The sequence below is a fragment of the Rattus rattus genome, chromosome 17 (assembly GCF_011064425.1).
Source record: "Rattus rattus isolate New Zealand chromosome 17, Rrattus_CSIRO_v1, whole genome shotgun sequence".
Taxonomy (NCBI): domain Eukaryota; kingdom Metazoa; phylum Chordata; class Mammalia; order Rodentia; family Muridae; genus Rattus; species Rattus rattus.
In genome coordinates this window covers 13336206-13357123 of record NC_046170.1, presented here as the reverse complement: position 1 = coordinate 13357123, position 20918 = coordinate 13336206, and the positions used below count along the sequence as shown (strand labels likewise).

At 43.3% G+C, this 20918-nt stretch overlaps 1 protein-coding gene across 5 annotated transcripts in view; it reads right to left on the bottom strand.

The window, feature by feature from the left end:
- Window positions 1-20918, bottom strand: part of Phkb (phosphorylase kinase regulatory subunit beta) — a 175650-nt gene that overhangs the window by 81851 nt on the left and 72881 nt on the right. For all 5 annotated transcript variants that reach the window (XM_032887767.1, XM_032887766.1, XM_032887768.1 and 2 more), the window contains 3 exons: window positions 10779-10842; window positions 3925-4020; window positions 2682-2879 (listed from right to left, as the gene is read on the bottom strand). In XM_032887767.1, the coding sequence (XP_032743658.1) occupies window positions 2682-2879; window positions 3925-4020; window positions 10779-10842 (358 nt within the window). The remainder of the gene's footprint in view (window positions 1-2681; window positions 2880-3924; window positions 4021-10778; window positions 10843-20918) is intronic.

The following is a 20918-nucleotide window of genomic DNA, read 5'->3' as shown; positions in this document are numbered from 1 at the left end:
TCTAGGTTAAGCCAAGGAATAATGCAGAAGAGTGCGGGGGGGGGTGTTGGATTTCTAAAGGGGATAAGTCAGTCACGTTTTGTGAATAATAAGTGGTTAAGTGGCTGGGGCTGGCAAGATGGTTCTATGAGAGAGATTGACACTTGCTGTTAAGCGTGAGGACCTAATTCCACCCCTGGGATCCACATGGTGGAAGGAGAGAACTAATTCACAGGAGACTGTCCTCTGATCTCCATATGCTCACCATGGCACACTCATAAAAATGGGCATGTGTGTGCACATGCATACCACACACACACTCACACACACACACACTCACACACACACACACACTCACTCACACACACACACACTCACACACACACTCACACACACACACATACACACACACACACACACACATACACTCACACACTCACATACACACACACTCACACACAGTCACATACACACACACACACACACACACTCACACACACACACACACACTCACACACACTCACTCACACACACACTCACACACACACACACACACACACACACACACACACACACACACACACACACACACACCACACACACACTCACATACACACACACCACTCACACACACTCACACACTCACACACACACACACACACACACACACACTCACACACACACTCACACACACACACACACACACATACACACACACACACACACACTCACACACACTCACACACACTCACACTCACATACACACACTCACACACACTCACTCACACTCACACTCACTCACACACTCATATATACACACATTCACACACATAACACACATACTCACATACACATACATTCACACACACACACACACACACACACACACTCACACACACACACTCACACACACGTAAAATGTTTAATTTCAAGAAGAGGTGTTAGGTGGTAAGGAGATGGGCAGAGGAGGAGCTAGATTCAGGCAGACTGAACTGACAACACATGTCTAGCAGCAGGGGCACACATAGGGAGAACACTTTAAGGCACACTATGCATCTGGGAGAGAGTTCATTACTAGCTACAATAGCTGTCAGAGCTTGGTAGGAAGCAGCACAGTGAGGATGGATCACAGAAGTAGAAGGAGATGGAGACTGACAGAGAGTAGAGATGGAGGGGGAAATGTGGCCACCAGAAACAGAATACTCCAAAAAGAGAACATAGTTAATAGATACAGACACCAAGAGATTCAATAAAATATAGTGAGCAAAGCATTCACTCTAACTCAGCCACTGAAACTGCCTGAAACCAGCCCAGAGTCTGCAGGAGGTGAATAAGGTGTTCCCTGTCAGTGCTGCTATTTTGAAAGCCTGTGAGAACTTTTTGAGGTAAGGCTGGGCTGGCAGCTGACAGAGCAAGGCACTCGAGGTCGGCTCTGGCTTCCAGCTGACTGCCCACGAGATACACAGTTCATGCTGTGAGAGATGTCAGCCCCCCATAAAGACACCCTCCCTGCCTTGGTGGACTGCATCCCTGGGCTACGAGCCAGACACGAAAAGTAAGCACTACGCTCAGTTTACACACAAACACAGACATGCTGTTCAGGGTCACGGCTGCAGACAGAAGACAGGCGCTGAACAGGACCAAAGAGTGAGGAGGGTTTTATTAGCTCTTTAGTAATGGGCACTAATGTGTTTATGACAAAGGGAAAAAATAGGTTGGGGGAAGCAAAAGGGAGGGAGGGAGGGTAGAAGAACAGAGACTGGTGTCCTATCAGAGAAGCAAATGCTTAGTGGGATTCCCAAAAGAACGAGTAAAAACAGAGGAGCTACATACACACAGAGATATACATGTGCATATTTACATCCTTAGATTTCTCCATGTGGAATACCTCGAGAAAGAGAGGCAGCATGTTCCATGAGCTAAGACACTGGGATAAGTATCACTAAAAGGGAAAGGTGCAGTGGAGGCCATCACACAGAAACAAAAGGTTCCTAGCAGGAACAGAGCTGAGAAGCTGTGTCCAAGGTTGTTTGTAAGGGAAGTTCCCACAGAATCACACAGCAGAAATGACAAGAAAGGAGAACAGTGACAGGCACTGACCGACAAGGACATACAAGAGTTTAGATGGCATGAGTTCAGTCTGTGGCTTGCTCTAGCATTCCTTGGCAGGTGAAGGAGTGGGGGAAGGACCACCAGGTATTTTTGCTTTGCGGTAGAGTCTCCCTGTTACAGCTCTAGCTGGCCTGGAACTCACTATAGACCAGGTTGACTTCAAACTCACAGAGTTCGGCGTGCCTCTGCCCCCTGCGCCTAAGTGCTGACCTTAAATGCAGGAACCACTATCTGCAGCTCAGGATATTGGTTTTTATGGAGTCATTTGCTTAAAACCATAAACACAGATGACAAATAGAAACAAAGCAATGTCAGAGAAACAGGCAAAAGGCTAAAAATGCTAAAAATACTGTTTAACCAATAAATCTACGTGGCAACTGTGGTAAGAAGAGTTAATACTTATTGATCAGTTACTGTCTATCAAGCACAGTCCTAAACATTGATACATAATAGCAGTCAATCTCCAGAAAAAGCTTATGGTACAGGAACTATATTAACACGGGCACGTGGGGCAGGATGTGAAGTCAGGTCAGCCTCCTCTCCTGGGCCAACGCCTGCACGTGCTCTCTGCGCAGACGAACGCTCAGTACCTTAATCTCCGCTGGTTTGTAGTAGCGTCTGTTGGGGTCTTCCAGGGGCGTTCTGTACCCATCTCGCAAGAAACGCTTAAATCCATATTTCCCTTTTAATTTTCTTATCACTTTATCGAGTGTCTGGCTGAACAGAGCTTCATCGTCCAGGGCAAAGGCGGGGTAGGTGATGCACGGGAGCAGGGCAGCATCTGTGTTCTGGGGTCGTCATGAGAACAAGACTGAATGTCTGCAGTGACACAACCACCACAGCCCAAACAGTTCACGTCACATTAGAGAAAGGAAGCTTATCAGCAGACAAGGATCGCAAGACAGATGGTCCTACGGTGTGGCGTGTAAACTTGAAAAACAGGCAACGCTTTACTCATTAAAATTAATGGAATTTTCAAACTTTAATATCAGGCTAGAACTTAAAATTATAGCTAAACAGAATGTAAAAAATTAATACTTGCTGCCACGACTTAGTTAACAGAGCAATTTGCCCACAATAATGAAAAGGAGAAAACAAAAGGCCCCATAGCTAACTGAGTAATTAGTACCCATTGGAATTTGTATTGCAGAAGCAATTAGAATTGATACTATAGAAATCTGTTTATTGATTGGAAACAGGCTTGTTCATAGAAAAACATTATTCTAGTTCTTAAAACAAAAAGTCATATTCACTAAAATACGTGGAAACCTATGTCAGTATATGGCCAAACATTTAAGTAGTAGACCAAATGGATGGAACATCACTTAAGACAAACAGAGAATGCTTCCCCATTGGTTTGCAGTCACCACAATCTGGGATTACTCATGCAGAAGAGCTAAGCATTCTATTTGGGGGAGTTTTTGGAGGATAAAACCATAAACAGTTCCTGGGAAAAGTGCAGTAAGGAATAGTAAATCCACAGAAGGAAATCAGACAAAGGAAAGGAGTCAGGTGTGCTCCGCTTCTGTGCCAAGAGGAAATGGATTTTTCTAAGCACTCATTTTAAAAACAGTATTCCCTTTGTTTAGGCTACTTTCACTAATTTCTCCAAAAGAGAAATAATATCTATTTTTCTGTTGTCTGACAAAAGGCTTAAAGGACTGGACAGCTTTGCCTACGGCTGTTTACTTCCTGCTTCAATCTCAGAGGCTAGAGGACAAAGACACGTCTATATCACGTCTTCATAGTCTGCAAGAACTCCACACTGCCGTGTGCTGTCTGGAAGAGTGGGTCACTGAGAAACTGTTTCAGGTTGCTGGAACATCATCTCACATGAGAGCGTGATTCTCTGGGTAACAGTGAACACAATGTCTGCCTGTTGCGGTTGTGAGCATCGAGATCCACGAATATAACTGACCAAGAACAGCCCTGGAAACAGGAAGAGAAACATGTTTCAGAGAATTTTAAACCATGTGGCACTCTCTCTGTGAGAAAGGGCAATCCACAAACTCTACCACTGAACGCAATGTATAAGAGATTAATGTTTTATATTTTTTTAAGATTTATTTGCTTACTATATATAAGTACACTGTAGCTGTCTTCAGACATACCAGAAATGGGCATCAGGTTCCATTACAGATGGTTGTGAGCCACCATATGATTGCTGGGATTTGAACTCAGGACCTCTGGAAGAGCAGTCAATGCTCTTGACCACTGAGCCATCTCTCCAGCCCAAAAGATTATTAAAGACCTTAATTTTCACTATTTATTTTACACATAAATGGATTCATGTTTGTGCACCACACGCATACCTGGTGTTCATGGAGGCCAGAAGAGGCCATCTAATCCCCTGGAACTGGAGTTGAGAACCTCTATGTGGCTGCTGAGAACTGGACTTGAGTTCCCTGGAAGAGCAGCCAGTGCTCTTGACCACTGAGCCCTCTCCAAGCACCTTACTTTTCTTTCTTTATGCTCTCAGTATTTCCTGAATTTCTTGAGACAATCTTATAATCATTAGATATTATTTTTATATTTTCCTCTTTTCTTATAAAATCATGTTTTGATTTTATTAGATGTCTAATAAATTACATCCATTTTAATGAAGAAATAGTTTAGCTAGTATAAGATAAAGCAAGAAAAACAATATCAACCAACCAGACCCCCCAGAGCTCCCAGGGACTAAACCACCAACCAAAGAGTACACATGGATGGACCTATGGCTCCAGCCACATATGAAGCAAAGGATGGCCTTCTTGGGCATCAATGGGAGGAGAGGCCCTCGGCCCTGGGAAGGCTCGATGCCCCAGTATAGAGAAATGCCAGGGCTGGGAGGCAGGAGTGCGTGGGTGGGTGGGGGAGCACCTTCACAGAAGCAGGGGGAGGGAGAATGGGATAGGGGGTTTCCAGAGGGGAAACCAGGAAAGGGGATAACATTTAAAATGTAAATAAATAAAATATCCGATAAAAGAGAAAAAATTTTGATTCATAAACCTTGAGTTGTAAACCCTTCTAAATAATTTTAACTACATGATAAAACTAAACAAATTTAGGTGGCTATCTAGAATTGGGTTGAATAATTATCTAGAATAATTCTTCATTAATATTACCTAGTAAAACAGAACGATTCTTCATTCAAAACACTATCCTTAACAAATCTTTAACTCTAGCAAGTAACTTGGTAACAGGGAATGAGTGAGGCTCTCTCGGAAGCTATCCTGGGGTGAAACAGAGAATTCTGGGATCCCTACATTAGAGTATCTCTCCCATCAGAGTACAACATACTTCGCTGTGAGGAAAAACAAGAATGAATTTGAACACTGCTCTGGAACACACTGCTGACCCAGATGTGAGGTGTGTAGCAATGTCTGAGAGCCTCACGGCTGGCTCAGATGGACAGTGGCACTAAGTCCAGGGCAGCTGGGAAAGAGAAGATGAAAGTCAGAGCCCGGACTCTGGTGGAAGCAGCAGCAAGCAGACTGTTAGAAAAAAGTGGCAGGAAAGTAAGTGGGTCAGGAACCTGTGAATACACAAGGGGACAAGAGCTATAATACATCTGTAGGCCAATAACTGTCTGAATTTGCACCTTCAAAATATATAATACATAAAAAGATAATTTGTAACTAAAAAGGCAAATTTGGCAACTCTCTCCATCATGTGATAAAAAATAGTAAAACTACTATTTTCTAGCCAGGAGTAAATAACTTAGTTACTTAAACTCCTCAAGCATTTGTTGAGCTGCCAGCCTTTAAGATGTATGCCTAACAGAAAATAATTCCTTTTTTTTTTAAATTCATCTTTATTAACTTGAGTATTTCTTATTTATATTTCAATTGTTATTCCCCTTCCCAGTTTCCCGGCCAACATCCTCCTAACCCTTCCCCCTCCCCTTCTATATGGGTGTTCCCCTCCCAATCCTTCCCCCCATTACCGCCCTCCCCCCAACAGTCTAGTTCACTGGGGGTTCAGTCTTGGCAGGACCAAGGGCTTCCCCTTCCACTGGTGCTCTTACTAGGATATTCATTGCTACCTATGAGGTCAGAGTCCAGGGTCAGTCCATGTATAGTCTTTGGGTAGTGGCTTAGTCCCTGGAAGCTCTGGTTGGTTGCCATTGTTGTTCATATGGGGTCTCAAGCCCCTTCAAGCTCTTCCAGTCCTTTCTCTGATTCCTTCAACGGGGGTCCCGTTCTCAGTTCAGTGGTTTGCTGCTGGCATTCGCCTCTGTATTTGCTGTATCCTGGCTGTGTCTCTCAGGAGAGATCTACATCCGGTTCCTGTCGGCCTGCACTTCTTAGCTTCATCCATCTTATCTAGTTTGGTGGCTGTATATGTATGGGCCACATGTGAGGCAGGCTCTGAATGGGTGTTCCTTCTGCCTCTGTTCTAAACTTTGCCTCCCTATTTCCTCCCAAGGGTATTCTTGTTCCCCTTTTAAAGAAGGAGTGAAGCATTCGCATTTTGGTCATCCTTCTTGAGTTTCATGTGAGAAAATAACTTCTTAAGGTGACTTCCTCCTATCCCTGAGGTAGAACACTTTCCTCTGTATAAAAACATATGCCATGCTATGGTCATGATAACTCAGGCTTCCAGAGTGGAAAAAACAAAAACTCAAAGCCATATAAGAACACAAACAGCCATTGCCCATTAAGAAGCAAGTCTTTAACATCACTGAGGAAGGCCCCGCACAGAATTAACACCTGCTTGAAATCTTTTTGGAACCTGCTTGAATGCACTTTTCAGCCTGCAGATTTCAAAGGACAGCAGCTGTCTGCTCTGTTCTGATCACTTTGCAGAACACGAGCAGTGTGTCATCACCAATTACAGACTCTGACCTCACTGAGTTTGTCAGTCCCTTGCCTTCCTCATTAAAGGTAAAGAAAGGAAAGGTGTTATAGGAATTACTTGAGAGAGCCTATTAACTTCGGCTGTTTGATATTTATTGTAAAATTGTTTTAGATGTATGTATGTATGTATGTATGTATGTATGTATGTATGTATGTATGTATGTGCCTCACGTGGGTGCCTGGTACCCATGGAACCCAGAATAGGACGCCCAATCTCTTTTGACTGGAGTAGTAGATGGCTGTGAGCTGCCATGTGGGTACTGGGAACCCAGGACCTCTGGAAGGGCTCTTACCCAGCAGCCAGCTCTCCATCCCCACATTGATTTTTATCTTCCACTCTAAAACCACACCCCTGTATAATATGCTGACTATACCCAGAGCCACCTTACAGCTAAGAGCTCAAACTGTCCCGCCCAACTTAGTATCTGTCATTGCTTGTTCTCAGGGATGCACAAAATGACTCTCCTTGACCATCACCATGAGGACAGGAGTTTTACTAGTACAGAAGGGCTGTCCTCTCCCCTTTAGTCTCATGACCAGAACAAATACCTCTGACACAGTCTTAAAGGCCAAAGGAATATCTGTGACCCTTATATACTGCTAACGTCAACAGTCTGTATCAGCGAGATGAGGCTGGGCTGGGGCCAGTGTTGGCACGCGTGTTGGCACACGTGTCACTGCTATTATTATCTCATGGGCATGCTCCACGCCTCTGGAGAGTGGGTAGACACTGCACAGTGCCTTCTGACCTTCCGGATGCCACTGGGAGCTCTCACATGCTATGAACAGCTTTGACATGTTCTTAGAAAGGCTGTTCCCCTGGCTGGTCCTGGGCCAGTTGAATTTGGAGAGAAACAAGGGCTTCTTCTAAAGATGGCAGATTAGAAGCTACATCAGCCATCAAGCCATCAAGGAAAAGAATGGGGTAAAGTTGGATAAACTCATTCCTGGGAGAGAAACAGTTGAAGAGAAGCAGAACACAAAAAGCAATGAAAAGGACAGCAGAAAAGTATGAAAAGTGAACAAGCCCAGGGGAGATCTATGACGACTCCTAGACAGCAAGCTCACAGGGCTGCCATCAGCCGGTGCACCCCTGCCATGCACACCAGAACAGCAAAAGCAGGAGGTGCAGGAGCTGCCAGGGAGGAGTGGCCTCCTCTTGAACACGTGGTGTGGTGAACTGAAAAGAGGCTGACCTGGATACACTGACGGTGGAGTGATGGGTAGGGCAGGGCTAGCCACAGAAATGTGATAGAAGTGTACAGTAGAACCCAAAGCTGTGATTCTCCAGGAAAACGTGACTAGTCAGAGGACTGTAGGAAGCATTAGTGCAGCCTTGGTTTGAGTGAGCACAGCATGGAAGTAAGACATTTGTGAGGAGCCCTGTGCAAAAGTTAGAGTATTCCTGACAAGATGTGTGGGAAATAACCACAAACCAAACAAAACCCAACCAAGATGGAGACATGTGGGACTACCCAATGATCCATAACGGCTGAGGGAAACAGGCACTCAGGTGCCTTCCACCATCCCCGGGCCTGTGCTCCAGAAGGCTAGCACAGACATGTGTACAGGACAGTAAATTGAGGAATTTTTACACAGTGGAGTCCCACCCAGATGTCTCACCCAGGAGAGCACAACAATCAGTGTGCCTAAATTTATGATATTGGACTCCTCCATTTACCATGCAACTGCTAAAAAGACAACCCTGAGTAAGAGATCACACTGCCCTAACCAGTAAGAAATATTGTTGACCTGGTAGTTAGTGTGTCTGTCTGTCTGTCTGTATCTCTCTCTCTCTCTCTCTCTCTCTCTCTCTCTCTCTCTCTCTCTCTCTTCCCTCCTCCTCCTCCTTCCCCCTTCCTTCCTTTCTTTTTTTTCTTTTTACTTTTCCATGTACACTTTGGTATATCAACTGGTTGGTTGGCTGGCTGGTTGGTTGTAGGTTGTGTCTCATATGAATAGGCATTTGTGAATATCCTTTTTCCATAGCTATTCCTATTATTACTATGTGGCTAAAGGAAAAAACAAATTTCTTTCATTTCTACCTGAACTAATAAATCAATTGCCCATTTAGTAATATTTAGCACACAGTTATGTTAAAAACAGCTATGTTCCTGGCTGTACTTTAGAATTTCTGAGCATTAAACTCTAAGGGGTCTAAACAGCATCCTTTATACTGGGTCAGGAAGGCACTCAAGTGCCATGAATGATGGAGTTCAGAATTCCTGAGTCCAATGAACATGTAAGATTGAAAAGCATGCTAAGAAATAATATTGGCAGAACATTTATACCTAAGACTCAAATGCCTGGTAGGGCAAGTCAGACTACAGAAAAGTAAAGTGTGGACAACCAGCAGGGACAGCAGCCATAGTGGACGGTGAGTGTGCTCTATGGAGTGTTCATGGAGAGAAGGCTTAGGTGTTAAGTAGCAACCATGGCTTCAGGTTCCTTCAAAGGAGGTAACAGCATGACAAAAGCCAAGCCAATCACTACCAGAGCCACAGCAGACCTGGACGGTCAGCCCCACACAGTTTTCTCCTTTGCAGACTAGCTAGATCTAACCTTTCCAAAGTGTTGCTATATTAAACCTAGGAAGACCTAACTGTTCCCAACGGCTGCAGTATTAAACCTTCCGCTTTAATCCAAGATGCCTGGCAGTCTTCTTGAAGAAAGCTAGGAGACTTACAGTCACCCCAGGTTGTTAGCTTCCTTATTGGGCCTCCTTTGTTGTGTTCTTACATTCTGCCAGAGCCTACTGTCCCTGCACCACACCTCTGTGACTAACAATACTAGTAACCAGCTGTCAACACAATCACATACAACGTCACATTGCTCTGCCATTTCGAGAACCTTCAAACTTTCCTGAAAACAAGTCCAGTGCTTGGCCCAGAATACTGAGCTTTCTCTTACTCATTCTCTCAACAATTGAATCCACTGTCAGCTCCTAGACTCTCTGGAAAAAGTGCTTAATGATCGCATGAAAATCTAAGATGATTTTCCTGGGCTCCAATTTATCTAGGGGAGTGGGGAGGGAGGGAGGGAGGGAGGGAGGGAGGGAGAGAGAGAGAGAGAGAGAGAGAGAGAGAGAGAGAGAGAGAGAGCGCACATGCGCTTTACTAGGCCCACAACTGCCCATCCTTACTACAGACATTACAAAACTTCTCTCTCTGCATGGAATGAATAAAACTGAAACCAGCATGAGCCCTGACATGGAACTGTGTGGTGCACAATGCCAGGAACACATCAAAAATGTGAAACTCCTCAGAAACAGCTTGGAGAGTAGAGAGTTTACCCAACAACTGCGATGTTGAGAGCTTTTGGTGGCACTCTTAGGAATTTGGCGTTTGTCCCTGGGCTCAGACACAGACGTAGGCTGAGATAAGAACGTCAGAAACAGTGACCACAGGGCTTTGTTTACTGCTTTACTTAATCACTATCTGACGTCCTCTTGTCTATTACTCACTTGATGACTTTGTCTTTGACCTAAGAACTGACCATGGTTTCTGGATGTACTTAGAATGATATAAAAGCAGACTAGGGAAGAATAAAGCTGCTTCAGCCTCGGTACGGGCTGGAGTCCTGTTATAATTTTGTCTGGCTGTTATTCTTTTTCAACCCTCACTCCCTTGCTTGAGACCCTGCTGACTGACTGAGCTGGCTTGGTCACCTATCAGGACCCCACCACCAAACGAAAGGTGAACTTCAGGGTTAATCATTTGCAAGCAAAGCGACTCAAGCATGGGCTGCCACAAACAGTTCAGGTGTCACAGGCTTTAAGGAACGTACTTTCATAACAATAATAAAATTACTTAGACATGCAAATAATTAGCTGATTCTTTTAATTACCTGGTTTCCAAAGAGGTTAAATCCATTAATCGCTTCTAAGGCTGCTTTTGCCAAACCAACAGAGCTAGAGAGAACGGAAGACATTAGTAATGATGTCCAATGGGCAAATTTCTTTTTTTTTTTTTCTTTCCTTTTTTTCAGAGCTGGGGACCAGGCAAATTTCTTAATGAACATTCGTATCCATCTACACAGGAGAAAGGCACCATCCCACATTCCATTATTTTAGTTTCATACTAATCACCCACAAAACTATTTCTAGGTTCACCTTGGCCTGGATTCTACCAGTGACTGGAGCAGTTTTATTTCTGTTCATGAACTCAAGAAAGAACAAGCTTGGGGGTGAGCCCTATGCAGTTACTGCCCGCTTGGGCATCATTACTTAGATCAATGAAACAGGCTTTTCTGGTGTCAATTTGGAGCCTTAAAGAAGACTGTGTGTCATATACTTGGTACAGAATGTAATTTAGTGTAGCCACTCAATTCTGGTCTTCTTAGGATCCAATAAAATTGGCATTACTCTATGCTCACAGCATTCCTGATCACTGCATCTCTCAATGTGGGTTACGTTCTCTGTAATAAGATGAGTGTTATTTCTGTCAGTGTCCCACTCTTTGGCCTCTTAGATGCCAAATAGAACAGTGCTGAAAATGACTTATTTCAGTAAAAATGCAGCGTTCTGTACAAGTGCTCCGAGCAGAGTGACCTTTTGTCTTGGGTAAACCATGCTTGTTTCTGCTCTAACTGAAGCTCTCCCATCCAGCTTGTTTCACTCGCTGCACATCAGTACTTTTTACTCAGTCCAACTGCGCACATCGCTCATGTGTAACATTGAAACTCAACAAACTGTCATCATGTCGGTCTGTCTTTAGCGCAATCAAAGCAGCACTAGGAACATGGTAGGAATCCCAGTTCTCACTCTTCTCTGGGAAGAGGACCCAATAAACAAGTGTGCATGAACGCTAAATTTCAGAACGATCGGTGGAATGTGTGGCTCTGTTGTAGGATCCATCCTCAGGGTACAGCATGCCGGTTATTGTCTTAACCACAGCAGGTTCGAGGTGGGTCCTGATACTCCCTCAGAAAAGGAGGATGAGGAGGGCCATTGTACCCTCATTTGAAATTCCAGCTACTCTCCCAGATCTTGTTCTAATCGACTGCACGTGGTTTGTGGAGGTACTCAAGTATGAGGTGAGATGCTTCTGATCACGAATAATGCCCTGGACGCCGTGAGGACCCATCAGAAACTGAACAAATGAAGGAATGAATCAGAACCACCACACGAAGCTATTAATTACTGCCTCATCAACACTTTTAGAGGTTTATACAAACTGTTCTCAGTAATTTACCATAGGATAGTAAGGTAAGACACTTTAAAATCTATGTGGCTGGGACAGTGAAATGGGGATGGTATTCCATGTTCTCATTACATACAACTAAAAACCTCAGATGTTACATATGAAACACATGTATTCAGGCCCAAAAAGAAAAAGAGAAGGCAGACAGGCCATCATCATCTGGGCACTAGGAACAATACTGTAGTGACCTCCGTCTGTCCTTCTTTGCCATACAGATTGACAGCTACGATAAACTGAAAAGGCAAGCATCATGTGCCAAGGTAGCACTGACAAATGTCTGCTACGTCTGTCCGGCCGGAAGACCTGCCGAAAGGCTCATGGCTGCCCATTCAGTACAGTAGCAATGCACACGGTGTGGTGGCAGAGGCAAGGACAAGGCAGACAAGGGACTGTAGCCTAAGAAGCTATACTGTGACGCACACCACTTCCCAACTCCTACTCACACTCTCTCTCCTCTCTCTCTCTCTCAGACACACACATAAACACACACATTCTCTCTCTCCCTCTCTGTCTCTCTGTCCCATCTCTCTGTGTTTCTCTCTGTCTCTCTCGCACACACACACGCACACAGAGAGACACACACACAAACACACACACACACTCTCTGTCTCTCTGTCTCTGTGTTTCTCTCTCTGTCTCTCTGTCTCTGTCTGTCTCTGTCTGTCTCTGTCTCTCTGTCTCTATCTCTGTCTCTCTCTCAAAATGGACTGCTCTCTCCAATTCTAAGGATCGGGAAACAGCAATCACTTAGACAACAGCCACTCAGATAAAACTGTGCTGGTTCCCTATGCACTCCAGTTCATGGTCAGTTTTAACATCCTCAGCTTCTGTGATGTCAAGGAAGTAAACAGAGAAAGCCAAGGCTGCTACTCTAGAAGGACACTGAGAGACACACCCCTCCCAGTCCACCTTGCTATCAACAGAGACTCTGGACTCTCATACCACCCTACAAGTGAATTAAAGAAGTGACTGTTTCTTTCCTATTAAGATGGTGTCAGAGGTTACCTAGGAGGGAGTCATGATTTTTTGCCAATCACACAATCATAAACACAAGTCAAATGCAACACTGGTATTTTCTGGGGAAGGGGGATATCAATGTAGGCAGCATAGGAAATGCATATCTCAGAGACAATGAATCCTCCATCTTTGGTGTACGACCTTGACCTTGCTTATGCATGCAGCATGAGATTATGCATCTTCTGTCCTGTGCAAATTCTGTGTCAAAAGCACTGTTAAGGTTTATGAGCATATTATGACATAAATGAAAATATAACTTAAAAAAGTTGAGTGGGCAGGGTTCAATAGCAGGAAGAACAGAAAGATTTACTAGAGAAAAAATACTCAGTAATGAATATTACCCAAACTAACAGAAGAGAAAAATAGATACAACAAAAACGGAGCTTTAGAAATCTGTGAAAATAATTTGAGACCAGTAAGTTGCCACAATGGGGAAAGGTGCAGGCTACTCAAGCCAAGTAACCTGAGGTCGAGCCCCAGAACCCATGGAAAGGGAGAAGGAGAGAACCAACTACACCGAGTTGTCCCCTGCCTTCACGTGTCCTGTGGTGCATATGCACTTGTCCCTCCCCTCCATGCCAGTACAAATGATACATTTTACAAAACAAAGACATGCCATTGACTTCATGCCATTAACAATGGGAGATGGCTTTTAGAATGATCTATACAAGAAGGCAAAACACAAATATTTTATACTACTTATTGGTGTGTGTGTGTGTGTGTGTGTGTGTGTGTGTGTGTGTGTGTGTGTGTATTGCGTGTGTGCGTGTACTACTGCCTGAACCATCATGCTTCATGTGTGGAGGCAGAGGTCAACTTTCTGAGTTGTTTTCCTATGTGCCCTTATGTGGGTTCTGGGATCAAATTCAGATTGTCATGCGTTCAAGGCAAGCCTTTTTTTACCCACTGAAGTCATCACATTGGCCCAAAATATAAATCTTCTAAAAGTGCATGCTAAAACAGACCAAACCCTGATCATAAATGGAACCCTTGAAAGTGTAAAATAATTTAGGTCACAGTGTGTTCTGTGTCAAAAATGTAATAAAAGAGAAAACAGCAGCAGGAAAACAACCGTACTTGTCTGTTTTCTCACAATACACACAGGCATGCCTTCCCTGTCACTACAGGGGTCACAGGAGACTCCTCCAGTGACATAAGTAAGAAAATGGTGGTCAGAGTTAATGTGGGACATGTCAAAATGTGTCTGGGGAAACTAAAGCAAAATTAGGAGAGAAACTTTATAGCATATATTTAGAAAAGAATAAAATCAATCATCTAAGCCTTCACCTTAATTAAGCCTTCACCAGAAAAAAATTAAACATAAGAACAGAAATCAATGAAATTCAAGGGAGGGGCACCCAGAAAATTTATAAAATAATAAGATGATTTTTTAAAAAAGAATTATCGGTGTTGGGGATTTAGCTCAGTGGTAGAGCGCTTGCCTAGGAAGCGCAAGGCCCTGGGTTCGGTCCCCAGCTCTGAAAAAAAGAACCAAAAAAAAAAGAATTATCACTAAATAAAAGTGACGTGTGTGTGTGTGTGTAAACAAAAAGCCATTGCCCTGTATCAAACTCACTATCAAATGGATACACATACATAAATTTGACAACTTAGAAACTCCCCAGTTCTCAGAAAAGCAAGAAAACACAAACTACCACTGTTTTCTCCATCAATAATAGGTTGGGAGAGGGACAATATGAAGGAGAAAGTAACATTAAGGATGTTTGAAATAGCCATAGGAAATTATTTAATGTTAACCTAAAATTACATGTAATGTGTATAAATATATATATGTATGTATGTATGTATGTATGTGTGTGTGGTCATAGAAATCACTGTGTGCCGCACATGCATACACATGGACTGTGCACCACAGCGCTGTGAGGAGGGAGAAGAACAACGTTTATTAGTGAGTTCTTTCTTTGTACTGTAGGCTCCAGAAATGGACCGGAGACCATCAGGTGACATGGCAAGCACATTTAGTTGACGGGCCATCGTGCTAGGCCAATGCCCATGCTGTCAAGCAAGTAATTGTGGGAGCTCAACGTTTAGACAAGCAAATAAAGAAAAACAAAGTCTCTCAATCACAACCCAAGCTTCACACTTTATATCAAATTACCTGAAAGTGGACCATGAATGCAAACCTATGAAACTGTATACGTGTGTGGTGGGGGTGGGGGGAGGTAGAGGAAATCCTCAGCAAAGACTAGACAGTGAGCTATCAAACACGAATAAATCATAAAATAAAGAATGGCGGAACTGCACTTCACTGGAGTTAAAGATGTCGCCTTTAGAAATGCCTCTGTTAGTGTAGGAGAAGCAGGGTGGAAAGAGGACTCAGCAGCACTGACTGCTCTTCCAGAACCTCTGGTTCCTAGAACACACACACAGCAACCCCAATAATCCGTAACTCCAGTTCCATGGGACCCAAAGCCTTGTGTAGCCTCCGCAGGCTCTCGTATGCAGGTGGTGCACAAACACATACATACAAAATACAACATTATTAAAGGCTAGGATTTGGAGCTGTGAGTATGACTCTGTGCAGAGCACTTGCCTAATATGCATGAGGTGCTAGGTTCCACCCCAATTGTCTCGATAAATAAACAAATAAATAAGGGCTGGCATATAGACTATATACAAAGGACTCTCAAAAATCAGCAAGAAAAATTTAAAAAATTAAAAAAATCCAACTAGAACATTGACAACAATATATAAACATTTTTACCAAAAAGGATATATAGACCACAAATAAACACATAAAAGATGTCAAAATTACAAGCCAATGAACCCCCCCCAATTAGGCATCGTTATAAGCCAGCCAGAGAAGCTAAAATAAAAATTACTGATGACACCAAGACAGAGACACACTACACATTCCACTGGTGGAAATGCAAGTTCATATAGGCATTCTAGGAAAATTTGGAGTTTTCTGTACAAAACCCAACCATGTAACTATGATATGCATGCATTATATATAATGCATAAAGTAACTATACAAACAATGCCCAGTACTATGCATTAAGCCCAGAAAAATTTCACTACACACAAAAACCTATATGAAACATTGCCTCCTCCTGTGATGCTTGTGTCTCAGGCCCCAGATCTAAGAACCGCTATGTAATCCTAGATCACAGTGCTGCACCTAGCTTCTTCTTAACCATCCACAGCAGCTCCTATTCAATAAAGTCCCTGGGCTACATCAAGTTTATTTCTGTACCTGGTGTGAGGTAAGATCCAGATCTATCAGTTTACATGTGGATATTCATTGGTCCCATGACTCCACACTGAAAAGACTTTGTAATGGGGTCACTGTACTATCAAACTATCATATGAATGGATTTGTTTCTGAACTGTTAATTCTATTGATCTCTGTTTATTTGAATGGGTAAATCATAAATCTTAAATTACTGTGGCTTTGTAATTAGTATTGTTTTAGTGTGGAGTAGGGGAATATTTTATCTTTTTATTTTTTGACTTAGGGTCTAATTTGGCCTAAGCTGGCCTTAAATTGACTATGCAGCTATGAACTTGAACTTCTAATCATTCTGCCTTTGTCTCCACCTTCCAAATGCTGATTCTGTATCAGTGACCAGGCCTGCCTTTCTACTCAGTACTAAAATTGGAAACTGGGAATCTAACTTTTCTTTGTTTCACAGTTGTTCTGCTTAGCATGGGTTTCAAATACTCAGGAGGCTAAGTCAGAAGCATAATTTAAGTCTAAAAGCTGGGACTTGTACAGCTCTATCAGTAAACATAGAAAAGGTAACCTCTCAAAGGCAGTGAGGCTGGGGAGGACGGCGAATGAATGCTGTACAGCAAACTTACAAAAGAAGCAAATACTGCACCTTGATTAAAATACACATTCACTGATTATTTATATTTTAACCTCCTTCCCAAATATATTAAGTAATTAGAAATGCTATAAATTGACAAATACACTAATTTTTTATTCACTTTTTATTCAAATCTCTGGCAATAGCAACTTATTTCTATTGTGAGCTTACATTGTTCTAGCAAGTAATATGTGCTGTTAAAAGAATTAAGAAGTCCTTCAATGGCACAAGGAATTAATTAATGATTCTATTATTAGTTGTTGACCAAATTAAGTGATTGTTCAATAGAACATATACTGATAAGATACCTGCAAGCTAATACCACAGTTTTTGTCCTAGCATTCATTTAAGAGAAGTAAAATACTGCAAGATGTTTGTGATAAAGTAATTTATTATCAAAAGCAAATAATTTTTAGAGAAGATGACAGATAGGAGCTAGGTAATTTAAAATATACCAGAAAACCTACATACTGCCAGGCGTAACACCAAGCTCACAACCTCCTATTCAGACCACTTGGCCTCAAGCTGCTCGATCATATTTATGGGACGAGGCCTTTACAGTACTGCAAATGTGCTGATGGCCATGCACAGGTCAGTATGGAAAATGTAGCAGAATGGATGGAGAGAGCGTCCATAATAATCAACTTCTAAAACAAAAGACTACATAAGAATTACTAAGCAGGCCAGGCACAGTGGTATACCCATTTAGTCCCAGCACTTAGAAGGCAGATGCCAGCCTCCAGAAGACAGATCTGTTGTGAGTTGTCAACCAGACATACCTGTGAGATACTGTCTCAAAAGACAACAGCAGCAGCAGCAGCAGCAACAACAACAACGAATCATCCTGAGGGAGGAACCCCAGACCCAGAAAAGAGACACGGTGTAGTATGTTCTCCATTCTAAGTGGACAGCAGCTGTAAAGGACGATCATGCTACAACTCACAGACCCAGAGACTACAGAACAAGGAGGGCTCAATGGGGGGCATGAATCTCCCTAGAGAAGAGGAAACAAAATAGATATCACAGGTGGACTGGGGTGGGTAGGGACAGGAACAGAAGGGATCAAGTCTGGGGAGAATGGAGAAAAAGTGTATACTGGGAGAGACTACTGGAATTGGTGATCTCAAGAACAAGCTAGAAGCCTAGTGTAATGAAAACTCCCAGGAGTCTCTAAAGGTAACTCCAGCTAAGACTCCTAGCCATAGATGGAAACCTTCAAGCACAAAACCTTCAACCTACAATTTGTCCTGCATATAAGATGTGCTGGGGTAAAGGTGGTGCAGAAATTGTGGAAGTGGCCAACAATGACTGGTCTAGCTTGAGATCCATGCCATGAGAGGGAGCTCACCCCAGACATTGCCTGGAGGATCAGAACCCAGAGGTGGGATAGCTAAATTGTTATCAAGGAGGCTCCACTAAGCAACAGATGGAAACAGGCAAAGACTTACAGTCAAACATTAGGCAGAGCACAGGGAGTCCTGTGCAAGAGGGGAAAGAAGGGCTGTAGGAGCCAAAGAGATGGAGGACACCACAGGAAACCCACAGAATCAACCAACCTCGGATCTTATGGGCTGAGACTGAACCAGGAAGCCTCGTGGGTCTGTCTAGACTTTCTGAACATTACAGTTGTGCAGCTTGTCTTCTTGAGGGACTCCTAACATGGGAGCAAGGGCTGTTTCTGACACTTTTCCTCCTGCTGGGGAGGAGACTACTCTTCCCGCAATTCCACATGCCATGTTTGGTTGATCTGCATGGGAGGCCTGCCCTTATTGAAGAGAAATGCAGGAAGAGTAGATGGAGGAAGGAAGTGGGAAGGAGGAACTGGGAGGAGAGGAAGAAGGGGAAACTGCAGTCAGGATATAATACCTGAGAGAAGAATAAAAAATAATAATAAAAAGAGGGAAAAAAATACCAAGCAGTTGCCTTAAACAATGAATAACATAGAAATAAAGTGGTTACTAAAGGAATCATAAACTGCTACACATCTAATATTTTAGTTTTTTACTTTACTAAAAAATAAGAACACAATATAAAACTTAAAAAAATAAATATCAATTTTAATTGTTTAACTTTTAAGGTCATCTTTAATCTTAAAAACCAGAGTAACTGACGAAGCAAGATGATCTGGTTGAACATAAGAGTCTATTTATGAGTTAATGCTTAGAAAACTTTTCCCCAAGGTTAGGTCTCTATAGGATTCAATGGATACTTTATAAGTAAATCTTGAATCTTCACCAAAATGAAGAAGTTAAAGGTTTAAATGCAGCCCCAGAGGCAATGTGAGATTAGCTGGCTATGCAACTGGGAGTTGAGAACTGCAGCTGCTATAAATAGATCCCGAAGTGCTCTTTGAGCATTTAATACAGGCCTTGGAGAATGGTCACAAGAGAGAGAGAGAGAGGAAGAACACAGTCTGGCATCATCCCAGTTGTCCCAGGAGACGCTGAAGGATGCTCAGGCCTAGAAAAAGCCCAATCAGTGAAGAAGCAGGGGAATAGCATGGGTCCAGGCAACGGTTACTTAGGAAACACTTGAAGAGAAGTTGTGAATTGGAGTGATTAATAGAGCCTTCTGCAGCAGCCCTGGAAGGGCAAGACCGTGCTTAGACTAAGTTCAAATAAATGGATGACGAATCCCATTTAAAGAAAACAACGACAATCTGGGCTTTCTCTACAGAATATGAAGTGAGTTTAGCCTACAGAGGAGGTGAAGGTCAAGAATGAATGAAGATAACCGCAGAGCCAGGCCAGTGGGGTTTACTTGTCACCCTGATGTCCTTAACTGGAACCTAGTTCTGATTCTGTCACTTAGGTTAGAGGGGGAAAAATCACACACCCCTCCAAATTTTATTGTTTCCCTTTGTAAAGGAACTGATGCTTCTGGGTGATTTAAATATATATTCTAGAGCTCTTCAGTACCACAGACTGCAACTATTAAAGCACTAATTAAGTGTAGATGTCAAAGAGTAGGACTGTAGATTCTGACCACCAGAAACGTGTGTTTTAGTGGTTCAGGGCAGCAACCTTACTGCATACAAAGTATAGCTTACAGGAATGTCACCCAGGGTGCCCAAAGAAAGGAGAGCCAGAGCCAAGGCAAAGGTCATGCTCCCCATTCCCACTCCTCCTTCTGCTACAGACAACTAATGGCAGAGTCAAAAAATATGCAAAGTATGAACACCACATGTCCTAAAGAGAGACCCCTGACAAGAGAATCACAGTGACCAGGAATTGAGAGCAATGGTTTTTGGTTTTGTTTGTTGGTTGTTTGGTGGGTGGGTGGGTGGGTGGGTTGGGTAGGTGGGTGGGTTGGTGGGTGGGTTGGTTGGTTGGTTGGTGGGTTGGTGGGGGGGTTGGTGGGTTGGTTGGTTGGTGGGTGGGTTGGTTGGTTGGTTGGTTGGGTGGGTTGGGGGTGGGGTGGTGGGTGGGTGGGTTGGTTGGTTGGTTGGTGGGTTGGTTGGTGGGTTGGGTGGGTTGGTTGGGTGGGTTGGGTGGTGGGTTTGTTTGTTGGGGTGGTGGGTTTGTTTGGTTGGTTGGTTGGGTTGGTTGGTTGGTTGGTGGGTGGGTGGGTGGGTGGGTTGGTGGATGGGTGGGTTGGTTGGTTGGTTGGTTGGTCTCAGAGACAGACCCTCTCACTGGCCTGAACCTTGCCAAGTCTGCCAGGCTATTGAACAGCAAACCCCAAGGACACACACACGTCTGCCTCCCCAGTGTACTACCACATCCTAGATTTTAACATGAGATGTAGTTATAAAAACAGGTTCAAATAACTCTAAGGCAAAGGGGCAATCTCCCAAAGCCCAGCAATAGATCTTTTTACTGAAGCCCTACCTAAGAAAGCTAAGGATGCTATTTCAATGGGATTTGGGTAAATAGCTAAAGCTTCTGTAGAACCTGAGCAGTTGTGGCGGTTTGAATGAGAATGGCTCCCTGGGC